This window comes from Dendropsophus ebraccatus, chromosome 12, assembly GCF_027789765.1.
Source record: "Dendropsophus ebraccatus isolate aDenEbr1 chromosome 12, aDenEbr1.pat, whole genome shotgun sequence".
In the NCBI taxonomy this organism is placed as follows: domain Eukaryota; kingdom Metazoa; phylum Chordata; class Amphibia; order Anura; family Hylidae; genus Dendropsophus; species Dendropsophus ebraccatus.
The window spans coordinates 31,613,038-31,633,420 of NC_091465.1; the positions used below are offsets into that span (position 1 = coordinate 31,613,038).

Here is a 20,383-nt window from a genome sequence, read left to right on the forward strand (position 1 = left end):
TATAAACTTATTTTTTATAATAATAATTTATTATCTTTTACCCAAGTAAAAGTTCCAACCTGCGTTTTATGAGATCAGCGGTTTGCCACTACACAGCCTGTCTATACTGACATCTAATATCCATGTTTCTTATTCCAGGAGCAAAGAAAAAGTCCCCCTCAACACCTGGATTAGCGTTACCCTGGAGCGCAGTGGCAGGAAAGGCTTGATGCGTATCAATAATAAGGAGCAGGTCACAGGAGAGTCGCCGGTAAGAGATGAGACTTACAGAACGGCCACTGAGGGACTGAGCATCACAAGAAAGGAATATACATCAGGCCACCAGCACACCTTTATATTAAAGGGGTACTCCAGAGAAATAAAAATCACCATACCAGAAAGTTTTACAGATTTATAAATGACTATCTATTTGACATCTTCCAGTGCCTATTAGCTGCTGTATGTCCTGCAGGAAGTGATGTATTGTATTCAGTCTGCCACCTCTGTCCTTCACAGGAACAGTGGCAGATCCCTATAGAAATCCTCTTTGGACAGTTGCTGACATGGACAGAAGTAGCAGCAGAGTGCACCATGTCAGAGTGGAAAAATTCCACTTCCTGTAGGGCATACAGCAGCTGATAAGTAGGGAAAGACTTGAGATTTTTAAATAGAAGTAATTTACAAATATGTATAATTTTCTGATACCAGATGATTCCTCTGTTGTACCCCTTTAAGCAATGACCTGAAACCGAAGCAGGGAAGCCTTAGGCTATCTTCATACTTGTTGACTATCTACCATGGATGTGACATATAGATTACCCCCATTGTAATCTGGTGGGGCTAATTTACTGCTTTTGCATGCAGAAATTTACAGAGTTTGTGTTATTCCTTGCAGACTGTCTCATATGCGTGTGGATTGGGTATAACATATCTCATTTAGGATTCTATCAGAATTTAGGCAGAGAATCCTGACCATGTGAACATGACCTTATGATAACAAAAAAAAACCCAACAACAACTCTTCTTATGATATTTGGATAGTGAATGAGCTTAGACAAGTGTTATCATGGGGACACAGAAGGCCTATTACTTCAATTGCTTGTACACAAATGTAATGTTGTTTTCAAGCTTACAAATCACACAGGAGGCTTTAATATTAATCTGAAAACTCTAAAACCTCGGCATGAATCTTGCTGCATCATTGCCTTACCCAGGAGATTCCCCACCAGTGTGTCTATGCATATTAACATGTCACAGCGGCACCTGGATTTGTCATAGGGATCTAGGGGTGAAATGTGAGAGATGCTGCAAATGTGTGAGCAGGTGCCATTGGGATCGTAATGAATTCTATCATGACTATTACCTCTATCTGCTTTCTATATGTCAGCTCTCATTGACAGATTATGTATTACAGATACTTACTAAATGGGAAGTCACAGTTATGTACAATAGGATGTGTGCAATACGTATAGGAAACAAAGAACGTTATATGTTCAATATGTGACCTCTATGGAGGTTTGTTTAAATAGTCCATCATGAATGTTCAGATAGATAGATAGATAGATAGATAGATACATAGATAGATAGATAAATAAATAGATAGATACATAGATACATAGATAGAAGATGGAGAGTCCACAGCACACCAGCTCTGATAGTACAAAGGTGTATTTTATTCCAAAAGATGGTGAACAAACAGATGCAACGTTTCGACAACCTCTTGTTGTCTTTCTCATGCATGCTTGGGAAAGACAACAAGTGGTTGTCGAAACGTTGCATCTGTTTTTTCACCATCTTTTGGAATAAAATACACCTTTGTACTATCAGAGCTGGTGTGCTGTGGACTCTCCATCTTCTATTTGCGGAATCCTTGGCCTGAGGACCTATTCCCTGAGCACCCGCCACATTGGAATTGGAAGTGCGGCTTGTTTTCGATAGATAGATAGATAGATAGATAGATAGATAGATAGATAGATAGGAGATACATAGATAGATAGATAGATAGATAGATAGATAGATAGATAGATAGACAGCAGGTATTTTGGGTGTTTCCCCTATCCCGTGGTCAGTACCTACCAATATGACTGCCTAGTATGTCCCATCCCTGACAGGCACCATTGTACCAAGATATTCAATATTCTTCCACTTGTCTGTGGTTCTAATGTTATTGCTGATCAGTCTATGGATATATAATATTTTGCCATTCAGTAGCCTACCGTGTGTGAGTATACATAGATCCTATGGATTAGTTTGCTCAGTAACTTTCCTTAGACTGGGTCTCACTGATGTTTAATTAAGAGCTTCTAGCTATATAGGATATAATGTAGCAGCAAAGTACAAAGCACACTACAGATGCAACATACAGGGCACAGATGAAAGAGAACCAGTCACCACTTCTGGTTCTAGCAAATAAATGCAATTCCCAATTCCCAACAAATCTGGGACATCTTTTCTTCTAGCTCTGTGATGTGCCGGTTCTTTGTTATCCTTACTAGAAATCTGTGTCTGAATAGCCAACTGGGTGTGACCAGTTAGGGATGTGTCCCTACACTGTCTGACTCTATCCAATTAGAGCTGACAGCTTAGGGACACGCCCCCAACTGGTCACACCCATTTGGTTATTCAGTCATAGACTTCTAGTAAGAATCACAGCAACGATACATCACAGAGCTATAAGAAAATATGTTCTAGGATTGTTATTTCATGGGCATTCAATGTATTTGCTAAAACGGACCAGTCAGGAGTGGTGACTGGTCCTGTTTACTCTATGATTTATTGCTCTAGATAAAACGAAGTGCCCCATAAAGATTCTAGCAATGTTTCTCTATAGTTACCCCATAACAGCTAAAGCTTTGGCTGCCAGGCCTGATGGAAAATGTAGTTGCAACTGCGTGAAGGCTACAGGTTCCCCATTCCCCATTCCCCACTATAAGCCATTGGCCTGGTTCTGGTAAAGCCGCCTACAGTGCTGTCAGTACACAGGTCCGTCCAGCCAGTGAGGCCTCTAGAACAGTTTGACGTCACTGACATGTATCCAAAGGCTCCCTAGGTGTCTAGAACAGCACTGTCTCGTGAGTTTTGTCCGATTTTTGCTATCATAACATAAAAGTATCAAAAGGTGCCTTAGGCGTATAGAACAGCACTGTCTTGTGTTAGTTCAGTTTCAGATACGAGCAGAAATCTTTTCACAGAGTTAAAAACTATTTCTCCTAAATGCCAGTTAGCACACCATGGCTATGCCGCAGGGGCACACCAAGCTCTGGGTGGTATGGTGGTTTTGTTTCTCTCTCCAAGTCATTCTGGGAAAACATTCCGCTCTTGCTCTGACCCTTCCACAGTAGTCTGTGATCTGACATCTAGTTATTCAGTACATTTTGTCTCTGAAAACATCTCACCAGAAACTACAACCTTTAGATATAAGAAGCATCATATTCCATTACTGGGATATAGAAACCCAGCATAGCAGGTACATCCTCATATTGCACACCACACAATTTATATGTGATGTAGGACACAGGGTTCTGACACAGCAATTCATAGTTACCCATACCCATTTTGTAGTGGCCCTTCTTGGTTACTGCAGCTCAGCTCTCATTCACTTTAAAGGAATGAAAATCAAACCAACTGGTCTCTTCCAGCACTTATTAGCTGCCGTATGTCCTGCAGGAATTTGTATGTATTCTTTCCGGTCTGACACAGCGCTCTCTTCTGCCACCTTTGTCCTAGGCAGGAACTGTCCAGAGCAGTAAACATTTTCTATAGAAAAATTTGCTACTGCTCTTGACAGTTCCTGTCTCGGCAGCAGTGAGCACTGTGAGATTTACAAATCTATATAACTTTCGGACACCTGTTGCTTTAAAAACAATTATTTTTCATAGGATTACCCCTGCAGTAACCCAGCACGGCCACAACATAATGTATGGAGCTGTCTGCTTCATTATCCTTTTACTATGTATGCGGGTGTCACACCTATAGCAAACGGTTAATTGTTAGTGGTACCATGTGTAGGACCACTAGTCAGATATGCTGTAGATGGCTTGCAGCCGCTCAACGTACTGGCAAAAATATGGTTTCCCCCAATACAGCAAGTGCAAAATTAGAATATACCTTGTCTTGTAAGGACGAGATTCAATGATGAATAGCAGTTCTCTCCGGTGTCTCCGCTTCTACCTATGACAGCTAGGCCAGATTTGTTTTCAGGTTCTTATGAAAGCCGTTAAGTTTTATGGGGTGTGTCAGGTTTTTGTTATTGGGGTTTTATTTTTATTTTTTTTATGATAGACTATGCCCTTCTAGTCATTAAAACTACCTGAACCGTACTGGCACGAGTGTGACCAGCCATTTACACCGTTAGCTTCATTACACTGGGATAGACCATGAAGCCTTGATCTATTGCTTTCTATTGCCCTCGCAAATCTATTCACGTTGACATACGCTGACAAGGAGCCATTCCTCTTGAGCGCATCCTGTCAGCTCCTCATCTCATTGAAGTGACAGTGATCTATGGGAAGGCAGGACATTTCCAGTAAATACTTTACAATGTATAAAAAGACTAATGTAATTGACTTAAAAATCGCCCAACAGAATAGCAAGTAGCGCTTGGCACGGGGCCCATACAATTAAGAGGAAGCCGTCTGCGTTGTCTTTGAGAGTTAAGCAGTTGTCTCTGGACCGATGCTCTAATAGCCGCTCAGCGCTCTGTAGGGACCGCGCCGCACGCACACTGTTCTCTAAAGCTTGCTGAAAACTTTGAATTGTGGATGGATGACGTCAGCCGCCCTGCACGCCAAAGCTTTTACAACCCACTGATGACTTCTTTTCTCCCTCTTTTCCTCTTCTCTCTTGTCTTTGCTATTGTTGCACTCTCTGGATTTCAGAAATCCCGTAAGGTAAAGATAAGCACATGTGTTTCATTCCATGCCCCATGTGTACCCTCCATTCCAGTTAATCACTCTTAGACTAGATTACATCCCGGCTTTGGTGTCTTCTCTCTCTTCTCCTTTAATGTGTGTTTTTTTTTTTTCTCTTTCAATTTCTTTCATCGTACTGAGCATTTTCCAATAATTTCCAGCCATCCATCTCATAACTCCCGCGAGCATCAAGTACTAATTAATGTAGACCTGTAATCGATGGGAGGGTGAAGGGTCTGTGTTATGGAGGGAATAGCGGCTTATTCTGCGGTATAATAGAGCTTAACAAGAACACATCTGCATGCTCTGCCATAGCGGGATATGAAGGACGAATGTATAGAATTTATGTTAGAGAACATTATCTTAGCCAAGGTCATCTTGTGGGGTTAGTGGGGGTAAGGACACAGAGTTCATTGTATCTATATAACTTTTAGGTAGAGATGAAGAATCTCTCAAGAATTTTTTAGGCCTAATTTTGTAATTGTACAGGAACAGGGACACCTATCAAAGATAGAAGTCCCTGCTCCTGTCCTATACACTGAGTGAAAGGTGCAATACATACTATATTACTGTTTACCTCTAGGCTTCTCAGGGACCAAATGAATCTGAAATAACTTGCAAAATGTTTAGATTAAAACAAATCTGAGCTTTTTATAAAACTCAGACCAAATCTGTTTTGTGCCAAATCAATTTGCTCATATCTAATTGTTTATATATATAGGAAACAGATCACTGATCTCAGGGAGACCAGCCAAAGTTAACACTGTCGGCTGCTGGTTAAAGTGCTCAATATAGTGAAATCCTAGGTGCATTGCTCCATGGGAAATACAAATATGCAAAAAAGAGAGTCCGTAAAGCCTCATTTAAGAGTCTTGAAACACGGGACTAGCCAGATATCCCTCCAGGAATATATATATATATATATATATATATATATATATATATATACAAACAAAATTGTGCTGCAGTCTACACATGACCAGCAGAGGGCGCCCTAGAAACGTTCAAATGTGCAGATGATTGCTGCCTTTTTTGGATTGTCTCCTCAGGGTAAAATTGCACATAACTGTTTCATAGCTTCATAGGGTTCTGCTTAAGCTCTGTGGGTATGCATTATAAATACATTGAACTCTCTGTTTCCATTATATCCTGTGATACAGCAAGATCAGAGTGCCCTCTAGCATGCTGATAGCGGATGACAAAAAAAATACGTTATCACGCAGGAGAATAAAAAGGATTCTTGTAGGGAAGAACATGTAGCATAAGGAGCTGAGGGGGATGGTTTCTTGGAATCCCAGATCTGGCTTTTGTCCACAGATGTATTGTAGAGCGTTAGCGGTTAGCAAAGCATTTTGTAAAGGTTGAGAGTGTCCCATTAGTCATCATTAATAATATAGATCATCGGTGCACCGCTCGTGACGCCTCTCTTTAATCTTTCTACCAGGCACCGCACACTGCTCTAAACCTAAAAGAGTCCCTTTACGTGGGTGGATCACCGGACTTTAGCAAATTGGCTAGAGCAGCGGCCATATCTACCAGCTTCGAAGGGGCCATCCAGAAGGTAAGTGGGTGTAGGAGTGATGTCATGCCCATCAATGATGTCATTATGTACGTTGCTCATTGGCTAGCACTGCTGGTTTATAATTGAACAACTTTTGTAAAAAAATTTAATTTTCCATATTATTTATCAATTTATATCTGAGATGGATTACTAGAATTGTATTATGAGTTCCCCCATAGTTATACTGTAATAATAGCTGCATCTGCCACACTTATAGGCCTGAGGTGAAGGCATAATTAAGGTTATATCCAGCAGAAATTGAGTTTACTGTTTGTTTCCTGCAGATTTCCATTAAGGGTCTTCCTGTACTGAAGGAGGAGAACATCCGCAATGCCATTGAGATATCTCCGTTCCGTGGTCACCCCTGTACCCAGAAACCAAACCCTTGCCAGAACGGAGGACTTTGCTCACCCCAGAAGGAGAGATTCGAGTGTATCTGTCAGAGAGGATTCTCAGGGGGCAATTGTGAGAAAGGTAAGTTCACCGGTTTTATAAGGTCACCGGCATCTAGTAAATGACAAGATGGCTTCCTTGGGAGATGCTGGAGGATTAGATCTGAGTCCTGTATGTTTGTGAATTTATAAGATGCAATATATAAGACAAATAGGGAATAACCTTAAAAAAAAAAAAAAAAGAGCTAAAAATGGTCTAAACTTTGACAGCCTTAGGCTAGATTCACACAACGTTTCTTTTTGGTCATCCGACGGCTGCCTTTTTGGACGTTCTTCATTCTGAGGCCAAATAACATCCATGATTTCAAAATAATGGACGTTTTTTGTCCTTAAAATGACGGACGTCTAAAAAGACAGATGTCTAATGGCCAAAAAAAGACGTTGTGTGAACCTAGCCTTACAATGTCAGTAGTGATGAGCGAACCTCGAGCACGCTCTGGTGTGAGCCATTTGATTACTGGTGGCTGCAGAAGCTGCCGTCCTAGGGAGTCCTGGAAAACATGGACACAGCCTATGGCCTATGGCTGTATCCATGTTGTCAAAGTTTAGACCATTTTTACCTTTTTTATTCCTTTTTAATGATTTTTTAAAACTTTTTACTGAATTTTGCGAATACATACTGCATAATACAAATGGTTCAAATAAAAACGTCCAAAAATATGGCTGAAGGAGAAGACAATATAAGAAGTGTACGAAAAATTTGAGTGAAAATAATTGAAAGGAATAGGTTAGTGGCGATCAATCAAAATATGGGGATGAAGTTCAGGGATACCATTGTTGATGTAAATGTGTAGCATGTAACGTATATTGGGGGAATTTTTTTTTTTTAATGACATTGCTGGTTAACTCTCCATCGCAGATTCTATTTAACAGTGACAAATAGAACCCATTGGTCCGGTGTTCAGTGGATATGAACACAAGTCTCACAGACCTCATTGACTTTGAATTGGTTATCCATGATTAGAACAGATATTTTCCAGAAGTACAGCTATTTTCTTGTAAAAACAGCATCACCCCCATCCTCAGGTTGTGCTTTATTCACTTCAATGGAACTAAGTTGCAAAACCCCACACCCAAACTGATGACAAGAGGGATGCTCTTTTAGGAAGAAAAGGGTCATGTTCTTGTAAGCCTGGATAACCCCTTTATTGAAGTCTCTCTAGTTTCCTGCTGGTGTCCGTCATCTATTCAGAACTCTAGCTAGACAAAAAAATATGGCACGCATCAGTTTTTCTGCGTATAGAGGCCCCAAACTTTTTATGTACCGGCCCCATTAGATTTAACTACGTAGAAGCTATTTCCAATAAGCAAAAGTTCTCTTTCATATGCATTCGTTTTTCTTTAAAAAAATTTTCAATATGCACTTTTTATAGGTGTTTTCAAAGTCATATAAAGAAGCCTAAGGACTTTGTACCTAGAACTTTGAGCAATCTGAATAAAAAAAATGTCAGGGACCCAAAAAAAATAAAATAAAATAGATAAGAAGCATTGTTTGCAGTCTGTTATATTTTACTATTGACATTCAGAAAAAAACATATGACCCTAGCATAAAAAAAAATTCTGGAAGAGAAACCAAAGTGACAATTTCTTAAAACCCTATGATTCTAAAATGAGTAAATATTATTTTCCCTAGAGATCCCATTAGAACTTGGGAAATCAGTCTGGGAAAAGCGACTCCTGTCCACCATCACCTTCTATTTTTCCGTCCATCGGTTCATATTTGTACATGACGATGGTAACGATTCCTCCTCAGGATCCTCACACTTCACAGCTCTCTGAACAGGAGATGGGAAAAAAAGAAATCGATAAATGAAAAGCACTGTCAGAGAGATCAAATCTGAGCTTTCCTCCGCATAATACTTTCACCTCCCGCAGTCCCGGAGGAGTCAGCTGTGCAGATAGCCTCATACCTGAAGAATTTTTCCTCTTCTAATTCCACCAGCCGACCCCCTACACCTCTGCTTTCCCCATGACAACCATGCAGATGGCATTTCCAACATCTTTAAGTACTTCCGCTACCCATTCACTCACCAGCTGTGCAGCTGACCCCTCCGACACCCCGGCACACTGCGCTCCCGGTTTATAAATATAAACTTATATTAATAATACCCAGCCGTCCATGACACAGCAGCTGGGAGCAGGTCTGACTTAGATATCAGATAGGAATTTCAGCAAGTAATAAGGGCGTAGGTCGTCTCGAAGAAGAAGATCAGGTATGGCTGAAATCCAGGATGACTGTCATGATGATATTGAAAGGCTCGTGCTGCACTCCCTCTTGATGGGCACTTAACCTAGAGTCTTATCTTGTCCCAAATGTATATGTAGTGGTAAGGGAGGAGATGAGGGAAGTTAGCGATATCGAAGTGTATTGGTCACTCCAAAGGGCTTCACATGTCAAACTTTTTGATTAGTGTAGATCTGGCTGTTCAGACCCCCAATAATCAATAAAACAAGGGGGAGAAGTGTGTGGGAGCTGAGTGCTTACTGCTTATGGGAGACTATAGCATAGTGTAGGGAAAGAGCTGGGAATGAACACACCAAGTGCCCAGCTCTCCTGGTAATTCCTTACGATTGATGGGGGTCTCAGAGAACCAAACTAATCAAAATGCTTGACATGTCTCTACGAAGGTTTTTGATGTGACAGTACCCATTTAAGTCTTGAAATTTACTACCCCCCATACTTTATTGTCTACGTCTCCAGGTCTGAGCACCTCCAAATATACTGCTATACATGTATCTTAGAGGTCATAGGGGCAGCCTCTTTAAAGTGACTTTGTACCCACCATCTGACCCCCAAACTGCTTGTATCGTCAGATAGCTGCTTTTAACTAAAGATCTGTCCCTGGGTCAATTCAGCAGGTGATGCAGTTATTGTCCTAAAAACAACTTTTAATCTTGCAGCCCTGTGTCAAATTGGCGTGGCCTAGAGTGTGGCCTCCCCTCTGTCCCGCCTCCCTGCCCTCCTCATCATTAGGAACACCCCCAGGCAGGATTTCTCTTATCCAGCACATGTGCAGTGTTCAGACAGGTGATGAGTAGGAAAAATCCTGGCCAGGGGCATTCCTAATGATCAGGAGGGCGGGGAGGAGGAACGGAGAGGCATTGCAGGCATAGGGTACAGACACTCTAGGCCACGGCCATTGGGCACAGGGCTGCAAGATTAAAAGTTTTTTTACGACAATAACTGCATCACCTGCCAAACGGACCCCAGGACAGATCTTGGATTAAAAGCAGCTACCTGGTGGTACAAGTGGTTTTGGAGGGGCATATTGTGGTTACAGAGTCACTTTAACCTCTGGTGGGTACCTTCTATAGCCAGGATAACCAGCCCCAAGGGTAAAAGCAGCTCATAGCGGGGATATACAATGTCAATGTCTATGGGACCCTTAATAAGACAAGCCCTTTAATAATATCAGCCCCACTTTTATTCCACTCCAGATCTGTTAATCCGAAGCTTTACCAACTCCCTCATATGAAGAACGTTTCCCTGGCATAATACGTGTCACCACTCAAAGATCCTAATTGTACTCGAGAAAATTGCTTTGCTTTATTTTAATAGGGGAGAACAACAGGACAATATTGTCAGCTTGCCGTTTCCTTTCATGAAGATGAAATGTGTGTTCAGCTCTGATATCAAGCTGTGGATGGTTTATGTGGGCTCGGGCAACAATGAACAATTGGCAGGATGACGTTTTATTGTTATATTTGGAGTGCGTATGAATAGTCGCGTTAGTTGTGTTTCATTATATCGCGCTCTTGTTTGGGTTGCGCTTTTGAGATGTAGAACAGATCAACGTTAGCATTTAAATTGCAGAATAAACACTCGCCACTATTGTCAGGGTTCTTTTTTTTTTACGTATGGATTTGAGTAGAAGGGAAAAACTTTACCAATGGGGAATTAGCATTAAAAAAAAGTACTGACTTAAATAGTTTGATATTAAGTGGCAAAAGGAACATAATAGGGGTTAGTGGAGAAATCTAGTTTGTTGGTCTGTTCTACACATTTTGCACTCAGAATGGAGGCAGTCATCTTTGTGTTTATATACAATACTTATTGGAACACCATATAATATAAAAACTTCTCTTTGTTAGGACTCTAAAGAAGAGTCCCAGGGGCAGGACTTCCTTTGATGTTGTTTTTTAATAAAAATTTCTATTTTATGCCCCACCCCCTCAGGTCATGAGCTTAGCTTTACCATGCTGACCATGCTGATGTTGTATTATCAATTTCTCCTGGGGGGGGAGACATCTCCGATCTTAGGAGATGTGTTAAATGAGAGATTCTAGAGTAAGATCATTTAGCTCATCCCATTTGAACACTGTTTTTACTGTTTAAACTTTCAGAGACATACATTATTCATAGAGAGGATAACATTTCTATATACTAAGTGCTTATTTAGGAATATTTATGGCAGAGATGCACCACTGGTACTTTCGGTGTACATGGATGCATTGAAGACTCCATCTTTCTTTTGAAGGATGACTTCCCTCTTAAGAATGTGGTAAATGGGACTGCAGAGAAGTACCAGACACAGCTGCCAGCAAGTCAAAGGGGGTTTTCAGGCTTCGAATATTTGGCTTTTTTTCCCCCAAAAACAGCGCTTCTCCTGTTCTCAGGTTGGTTATGGGTTTTGCAGCTCAGTTCAATTGAATTAAATAGAGCATGTATTCCACTTACAACCTGAGGACAGGGGTGGCGCTGTTTTGCAGGAAAGTATCTGTGTTTCTTCTAATCCAAGAAAACTTCTTTGAAGGGGTACTCTGGCCCTTTAAGAATATATATATATATATATATATATATATATATATTGCTGCCCCTATATAGAACATAATAAAGAACTTAAAGGAGACCTGTCACCCCCGTGCCGGGGTGACAGGCTCCCGACCCCCCGTTACAGGAGAGTCCGACGCTCATAGAGAATGAATGGGGAGTCCGATGCTCCGTCATTCTTTATGGGCATCGGACTCTCCTGTGAGCGCGCACGCCGGGCTTCGGGCGCTCATATCTCCGTGACCCGACCGAATCAGGAAGCGGGACCCGGCAGGATCAGGTGAGTATAGGGGGCTGTAACGGGGGTCGGGAGCCTGTCACCCCGGCACGGGGGGTGACAGGTCCTCTTTAAAGCTGATGTCCTCTTGCAGCGCCTCGAGTCACTGCTAAACTTTCGGTCACCACATCCAAGACGGACTTGTCTCACCAATAACTCGGCAGCTATTGGCTGAGCGGGCAGTCACTGCCGAGACAAGTCCGGCTCAGAAGTGGCGGTGGGACCGTTTAGCAGAGGACCCAAAAAGGCCTCAGGAGGACCCTGGAGGAGCGTGGCATAGTAAGAATAGTTTTTTTTTTTTTATATTCCAATTTATTTTTATTGTTTTAAACACACATAAAAAAGTAACAACAGTCAATGCCACCACAACATGGCAGGTACCTCAAAATATTACAAATATTACATTAATTACCACACCCCGTCCCTCACCCCCAACCCCCCGGCAGAGGAGAGATATAAATAAAAAAACAAAAACTCAACAATAATAAGACTCAGAAATTCCCACACATCCCTCCCAATTATGTATGACTGGTGGGTTCGCGGATATCCAGTTTCACACAATCAATAATCTGGCATAAAACAACAACCTGCCAATTTTCTTTTTCATTTTGGCTTTAACAAGTACAGTTGATACCTCTCCAAGAATCGTTATTTCCGGATTCGGGGGAACCGAAACCCCCACCATGCTCTGAATATGTGGGAGAACCTCCTCCCAAAAACACTTTAACTCCGGACATAACCAGATCATGTGTAACAACCCAGCCGACGTACTACCACACCTGGAGTACTATATCCTCTCTTTTTTTGACCTCAGATAAAGCATTATAAATTCTCCCGTAATCAAACCAGGCCTCCTCCGGGAGTTGAAAATCTGCCCTTATTTGCACCCAGCTCTTGACTATGCCATTACAAATAACGTCGGAGATAACTCTAACACCCCTATCATATAGTCTGGTTATCAGACCTATCTCCGAGGTTCCGAGTCGAGGGGACATCCAAATAGAAGTGAAGTGAAATACTTCCTCCACCCCAATATACTTCCTAAAAGCTTCCCATGACCGATGCATAGAATTCAACAAGGTCTTCCCTCCGGAGTCTTTCATGGCAAATCTACCAGCTTCCAAACACTGTATGAGATCAACTTCAGGTGTGGCCCTACATTTACCTGCCCAACTAACAAAAGAATAGGCCCCTTATTATGTTCTATATAATTGCAACAATCTTTAAAAAAATATAAAGGACCGGAGTAATCTTTAAATAAATAAAGATATGCAGCAATGGCTGGCGTGCCGTGGATCAGACCGCCACCAATGAAATATTTATACCCTATGCTACTGACAAGCAATCAGGCCTGGAAAAACTCCTTAAGGGTGCGTTCACACCTACAGGATCTGCAGCAGATTTGATGCTGTGTTCAGTTATTTAAATGAAATCTGCTGCAGAAAATCAGCTGCAGATCCTGTAGGTGTGAACGCACCATAAAAAGAGAAAGCTTTGGCTGTCCAGGCATGAGGAATTGTAGTTTTGCAACAGCTGGAGGACCGAAGGTTGCCCATCCCTGCTGTAAAGCGTATCTCTGAATGCTGTTAACAAAGGAGGCATCATTTTTTAAAATAATGAAATTGAGTTGACATTTTCTTTTTCATTGGTTGCCTGATGAATCTGCTATAAATTTCTGGGTTTCCATTTCTTCCACAGTTACCATTGAAAAGGCAGCAGGAGACTCCGAAGCTGTGTCCTTTGATGGGAAGACTTACTTGGAATATCACAACGCCGGCACCAAAAGGTAAATTTCACCCCAGGATCTATCGGCATTTACATTTACTCAGATGGTACCTTAAGGCTCGATTACACTGGGCAATAACCAGCCTGTGTAAAAGGACTGTTCAGACAGTAATAGATGCAAGAAAACTGCTGGTCAACACCTTTACTTTTGATTCTTGTTTTTCCCCAAAGGCGGCCATAACTTCAGGGTTTGTTCAACCCCATAGTCATAGAATCTATCCACAAATAATGGAATGTCTAGGTCCACAGTTTTCTGGTCAACAGAGGAAGATGATCTGTATCTCTTATTGACTTGTCCTTGTCTTTTACTGAGATGATCAGTTACTATGAGATCAGGCAGCAGCTTAGCAGTAAGGAGTGAAGGGAGAACACTGTGTCATCTGGACATCACTATAGAAATCTTGTCCAGAACCAGTTTGCGATCATTTACTATGCACATACAACATACTGTATATCCAACATATGCCCCATGGTGTGTCCTGCTTTCTGGACTGGACCATTAAAGGGAATATATCTGTAAATATTTCAGAACTATTTGATCGGTCGAGGCCGAGACCCTCACTGATCGCTAGATTGAGCCGGGTGAAGCGCCCAAATGAGCTCTTCTCTCCTGGCTTGCTCCTCTCCCCATAAAAGCTGAATAAACTTACTATAGAATCCATTGACAGTGAGCACAGTGAGCTGGGAAGAGAAGCGCTCAGGTGAGTAGTTCTCCTAGCTTATTCTAGTACTTACTGTGGATCCGAACACCCAAACTAAGCTCAATCAAAAGTTTTGACTTGTCATATTTTTTGTTAAATGACATTGATTCTTGAAATAGGTATTCCAGCCTTACACAGTTATTACCTACACAAAAGACATGTGATCTGACCATCCTCACTTGCCTGCCCAATGTTGATGGTCATACATGCTGCTGCTCCATGATATACCTGATGATACATTCCCTTTAATGTACAAGTAGCTGTCAGTGTGCGTCACCTGTCCGTCTTTTGTCTTATATGTGTCCGTGTTGTTTCCTTGTTTTCAAGCCACCTGACTAATGAGATACCTGAGTAAGTAAAATGTCCACACATGTCCAATCCACGCGCCCCACCAGGTGTTCTCTCCATTCTGCCTGTCCCATTGATGTGAGGTCGATCATTTCTTGCACGTGTTCGTCTGCAGATGTGAGATCGTCACTCATTCATTCTCCATTGTTGTTGTAAAAATACTGTCGTTGGCCATTATTGGTACCCATCTACATGAAAATGAGCTCCATTCCTGTTCCGCCTTCATATCCTCAAATCTTTTTCGTCTCCCAATTCCATTCAGAGCAGCCATTGATTCTTCAGCTCCATTGAATCGCTGTCATCATCTCACACATAATGCATCACCTGGTAAACAGAACAATAGAACCCGTCATCATGAATAGCCGCTCCGGCAACATAATAATATATATTATCTCTTGTGTCCTTGTCTTTCTTTAGTAAAGTCTGTGCAATGTGTCTTTGTAAACTTTTACAATTGCCTTGAAGTGTCCTTAATGCTTTAAGGGGAATCTAGCTTATTATGATTGGAGAATTATCACTGTCCTTCAATGTGACGGATGACAGCTTGCAGCAGATTGCTCAGTAATAGTCACCAAAGTTTTTAGCCGTAGGTTTATTGTAGTGAACCTTCCTCAGTATTGGGCGTTTGGTAGGTTCCTGCACCAGTGAATGTCTTTCTTGATAACCCTCTGACCTCTTGGCTAGTTTTGTCCAATTTCTCGTCCAAGTTAAGCCTAAACACTGGCGATATCCCAGTTTGGTAGCATAAATTTTATACATACAGAAGTAAGCTAAAGTGCATGCTAAAATTCATGCATTTTCAAATCTAGTTGTGTTGCCTGTGTAAGACTTCATTCACAGATCAAAAGTCAGAATAATGTAGCTTACTGACACCTATGGTGAAAAATGAAAAGTCCCATTAAGGAGAATCTGTCAGTTCTGGATCATGTCTAGAGCCTAAATGTCAAACAGATCCTGGTGGGCGGCAGCATGCATGTCTCCTCCCTTCCTGACATTTTAGCACTGAGCCATGCAGGTCAGACAGTCAAGGCAAGGAGCTGCTGCTTAGTTCTGCCTCTTTTGACTCTTCATTCACTTTAAAGGAAAAGTCCGCTGTCAGACATTTTTTTGTAAAAGAGTCAGGAGGAGGTGGTTGACCATAACAACAAACACTCACTGGCTCCAGTGCAGGGGCTCGCTGTCCTCTGCTCCGGTTCCTGGCCCCCTGGCCGCTTCTTGGTCTGAGCGGGGACCTGGGTCGTGACGTGTCAGCCCTGCATAAACGTCCCCTTTAAAGTCTATGGGTGCCATTGGCATTCGCCACACAGGGAATCCAGCACCACTGTTATTCTGTAGACCTCAGGAGGATATATTGAACTTCCTGAATACTATACGATATTGAGACCACAAGATGCAGTTGACTCTGTACCATGAGGAGGCCATAGTAGGCCTATATCGTACCTTTGTTGTCTTGGCTGCCAGATACATATTGTATCATACAAAGGAACCTTTAGATACTTTCTATTTAAAACTAACTATTTAAAGGGGTCATGTACTCTATAAGAGATGGTTATTATATGACATCCGCAGAGCACCCATGAAGCCTCCGCTTTGGTGCACAGAACAGGTTCTACATTACAAAATATCCTTGTCTTAGTCTTTGAACACCCACAAACCAGATCATTGGACAGCATTTTTCATGGTGATTCTGCATTTCAGTTTACAAGTACAAATTGTAGAGACGTATCTATGGACTTTCCCAAGTTCATTTTTTAAGTCTTATTGAAATTCATCATTTGCAGCCATCACATAATGCAGGCGATGGTAAACTGATGAATCCAGCCATTAACCTCCATCCCTGCGAGAGCCGAGTCAAATGTAAGAAACAAGATTAGCGAGTCTTCTAGTGCCTGCGGCTCAGAATAAAAACTGGATCTATTTTTTTTCCTGCTACTCTATGGAGTAATTTTGACACATATCCTCTATAGTGTTTCCCTTTCTGCAAAGTAATAAAATAATGTTTTTTTTTTTAAAATGACTGTAAAAGTCCTCAGTGCCGGATGATAGACAGCGGCTGGGGAGCACGGAGCTCGGTCATGAATCAAAGTCCCCTCTATGGAAAACTAGGACAGAACAGTTTCTTGGTTGTCTGAAAACTTTACATAAAAGCTGGCAAAAGTAGATATGTGTGAAAAACTCATCCTATTAAGAGGCCATTAACCGGTTGGTGGCCTGTTACCTTGGTTTTTACTTTTCTCAGGACCCTTCCAATCAGACATTAGAAGGTCTTTATGTACTTTGGTATTTTGTAGCTTTCGGAGGTGGTGTGTGGGGGGGTGATCTTGCTGTACTGGGGTTGGGGCTGTGAGTTTTCTGCTCTATTCCTGCTGCTGCTTACTGCATGCCTCCCACTTTCTTTCTGCTTCTAAAGTCTTGGCCCCGTGGACAATCCAGATGACCCCAGGTAAGGTTCTTCGCTGCTTGCTTTGTTGCTGCTCTCGATTCTTTTGGATCGGTGATGAGATTTTCCATGTTTATTCCTAGTCGTGCACTCTGTAAATTAACGTAAAATATCAAACTGGTTCTGACGTGAGACAAATTGCTTACATTACTTAGATATGTACAACAGGTGTGAAGAAGAGCACCAATGGGCAACCACATGGGTAAAATCGTGTTTCTCCCATAAATTTGCAGACGTGTAACAATTATTCTGGGATCATAGCGTTTTCCTAGAATCCCCTTCCACTAAATTGTAAAAAAGATGAAGTCCGTACCCTTGCTATCCTCAGTGTAACCCTACCCTTAATGTGATGCCAGAGCGGGTGCTTGGCCACTGTTCAAACAACATATCAGATGTAGCTGATTGTATAATCCATGGAAAATTATCCATGCAGCCTATATGTAGCCAAGTTCTTCGAAGAAAAGTGTATGTGGGGTGGGGGATGATTTCAAGTATGAATTATCATTCCGAGTGCACCACTAGTATTAAACTCTCTTCTACCGGCTATATAGATTTCAGAGTTATCTTCTGAAACTTTACTACATGAACGTTTGATTCTGCTTACTTAGCATTTTGGGTTAGCTGTTCTACTGCAATGTCATTTCACGAACTTTATGCCTACATATCAAGATATTAGCAACTCTGGATGGAAACCCCCATGCAAGCTGAGACAGGGGCTTCTCGAGGGAAACTCCCTTTCTGTAAAGAATGACTTTATCCCCTTGGCTTGTTTGACAGACAAACCCTTTGTCCTGTTGTTGATGAATATTCAACTCATTTCAAATGAATTCCGTTCATTATTTTACATGGTAGACATCAGTATTAAAGTTGAGCGCAACTTGAGCATGCTTAAGTCCAATCTTTCCCATTGGCTGTATCCATGTTCTCCCGGCCCCCCCAGGGCTGCATGCAATTTCTTCAGCCACCGGTATTCAAACGCTGAATGATTGGACTTGAGCAAACTTGAATTTTGCTCATCTCTAATCAGTATATAAAACATATATTTATATACTAAAAATCATGCACTTGGTGAGGTTTTCGAATAGAACAGGGGTGGGGAATAGAGATGAGCGAACTTCAGTTATGTTCAACTTCTTTTAAGCCAGAACCCTTGGCATGTTATTACTGGTGGCTGAAGAAGTTGGATGCAGCCCTAAGGCCATAGGCTGTATCCATGTTTTTCAGGTCTCCCTAGGGCTGCATCCAACTTCTTCAGCCCCCGGTAATCAAATGGATCCAACAAACCCAAACACATTCGGAAGTTGGCTCATCTCTAATGGGGAACCTTTGGACCTCCAGCTGTTGCAAAACTACTATTCCCATCATGTCAAGTTTGCCTCCAAAACTTTGTGTACAAGATGAGAACATTGTCCTACCTAAAAGAGTGCAACCCCCCCCCCCCCCCCCGCCCCAATATCATTAACCTAACACCCTCTATATGGCGGTCCATGCCCTCAGTTGTAAACGGTCCATAGGGATCCGACACTAAACCATGTGAATAGTGAAAAACTAGTCCTCACCAAAGGTCGTAATACAATATGGACCCACTGTCTATGTCACCCAACCTGGTTATTTCCCTTTGGGAACTTCCCGTCTTCTCAGCTGTTGCTGTGTGGGTGAAAACATCCAGAAGTTTTGCTAATTCTGTCATAAGAAGTATCCCCTCGCTATATACATACCAAGCGGCCCTAAGTATGGAAAGCAGAGGTGGTCTGTGATGTTGTGTTGTTGCTTTGTCACTGTACTTGTAGTGGTTTGTATATGTGATGTGTATCAGTATTGTACATGATGTCTTCTTCATTGTATTCAGTCCATTGTAAAACGTAGATAGAGAGAGAACTGCAGGGAACCCTGTAATATAACCCTTTTGGGCTAATCGAAGGGGGCACCTTACCACTGTAAGACGTTTAAAGAAGGTTTAGTGGATACATTTTATTTTTTTTTATGTAGAATAGTGTAGCCTATACTATTTTTTTTTGTATACTGACATATACTGGCAACATGGCGGCCAAAAGCACCCTGTCAGGCTAATGCAACCCTATGGACACACTTAGTGTGAAAGTTGAGAGATTTTTCACTGTACATGCCAAATCTACATCACAAATGATAGGGTGGGTTCAGACTGAGGAATTGTCGCGGAAAATGTCCATGGAATTCCGTCAGATGTCCGCCCGCACGGGGCCGGCGTATTCCGCGATCCGCTGAAAGAAGTGACATGACAGGCGCCCAGATGTGCGGGCGGACAGCTGATGGAATTCCGCTGACATTTTCCGCAAGAATTCCTCAGTCTGAACCCACCCTTACAAAGAAAGTGATAGATTCTCTACAATCAATATAGCCATACCAATGATTCCAACAACAAATTGTAAATGTATATCACAATAGTAATGAGAATGCTGGAGGGGTTTCACCCTGCAGATAGGCCATTTAGGTCTTTGCAATGGGGTAACTTTTCTTTTTTGTAAGGGATTTATAGTTTTATCTATTAATACTGGTATAATAAGTCAGGCCTACCTTGCTTTTTATATAGGATACATGAGTGACCTACTGTGTTTCCGTTCTACAGTGAGAAAGCCCTCCTAAACAACCACTTTGAGCTGAGTATCAAGACTGAAGCCACTCACGGTCTCATTCTGTGGAGTGGAAAGGGAACTGAACGCTCTGACTACATTGCACTTGCTGTGGTAGGAGGTTACGTTCAGATGACCTATGATCTTGGATCCAAGCCTGTTGTCCTCCGCTCTACTGTACCAGTCAACACCAACCAATGGATTCGCATTAAGGCAACAAGGTAAGACGTGGCAAAACTAAATATTGTAAAGTTTCATTAAAGTACCGCTCTCTAGTGTGTGACAGAGCACCTCACGCCCCTGATTGCTGCATTAGTTGAGCTCCATTATAAATCTATGGAGCTGAAGAGATGGAGTGTCAGGAGAGAAGCACTCAGCCATGTACTTCTCCCAGTATATGTAGAGATTAGTGTGGGTCTTAGCACTCCCCAACTAATTAAAACTTTATGTGAAAAGCTTTTGAAAGACAGGAACACTTTAAATAAACCATAAATGGACCATGGATTTACGGCAATGGTCAAAGGATCCTATGAGTAAAATTTAACACGTT

The 20,383-nt window shown here is 41.8% G+C and overlaps 1 protein-coding gene across 2 annotated transcripts in view; it reads left to right on the forward strand.

The window, feature by feature from the left end:
- Nucleotides 1-20,383, forward strand: part of AGRN (agrin) — a 352,404-nt gene that overhangs the window by 326,922 nt on the left and 5,099 nt on the right. For both annotated transcript variants that reach the window (XM_069948832.1, XM_069948833.1), the window contains exons 30-34: nucleotides 139-250; nucleotides 6,334-6,450; nucleotides 6,735-6,924; nucleotides 13,649-13,736; nucleotides 19,830-20,054. In XM_069948832.1, coding sequence (XP_069804933.1) covers nucleotides 139-250; nucleotides 6,334-6,450; nucleotides 6,735-6,924; nucleotides 13,649-13,736; nucleotides 19,830-20,054 — 732 coding nt within the window. The remainder of the gene's footprint in view (nucleotides 1-138; nucleotides 251-6,333; nucleotides 6,451-6,734; nucleotides 6,925-13,648; nucleotides 13,737-19,829; nucleotides 20,055-20,383) is intronic.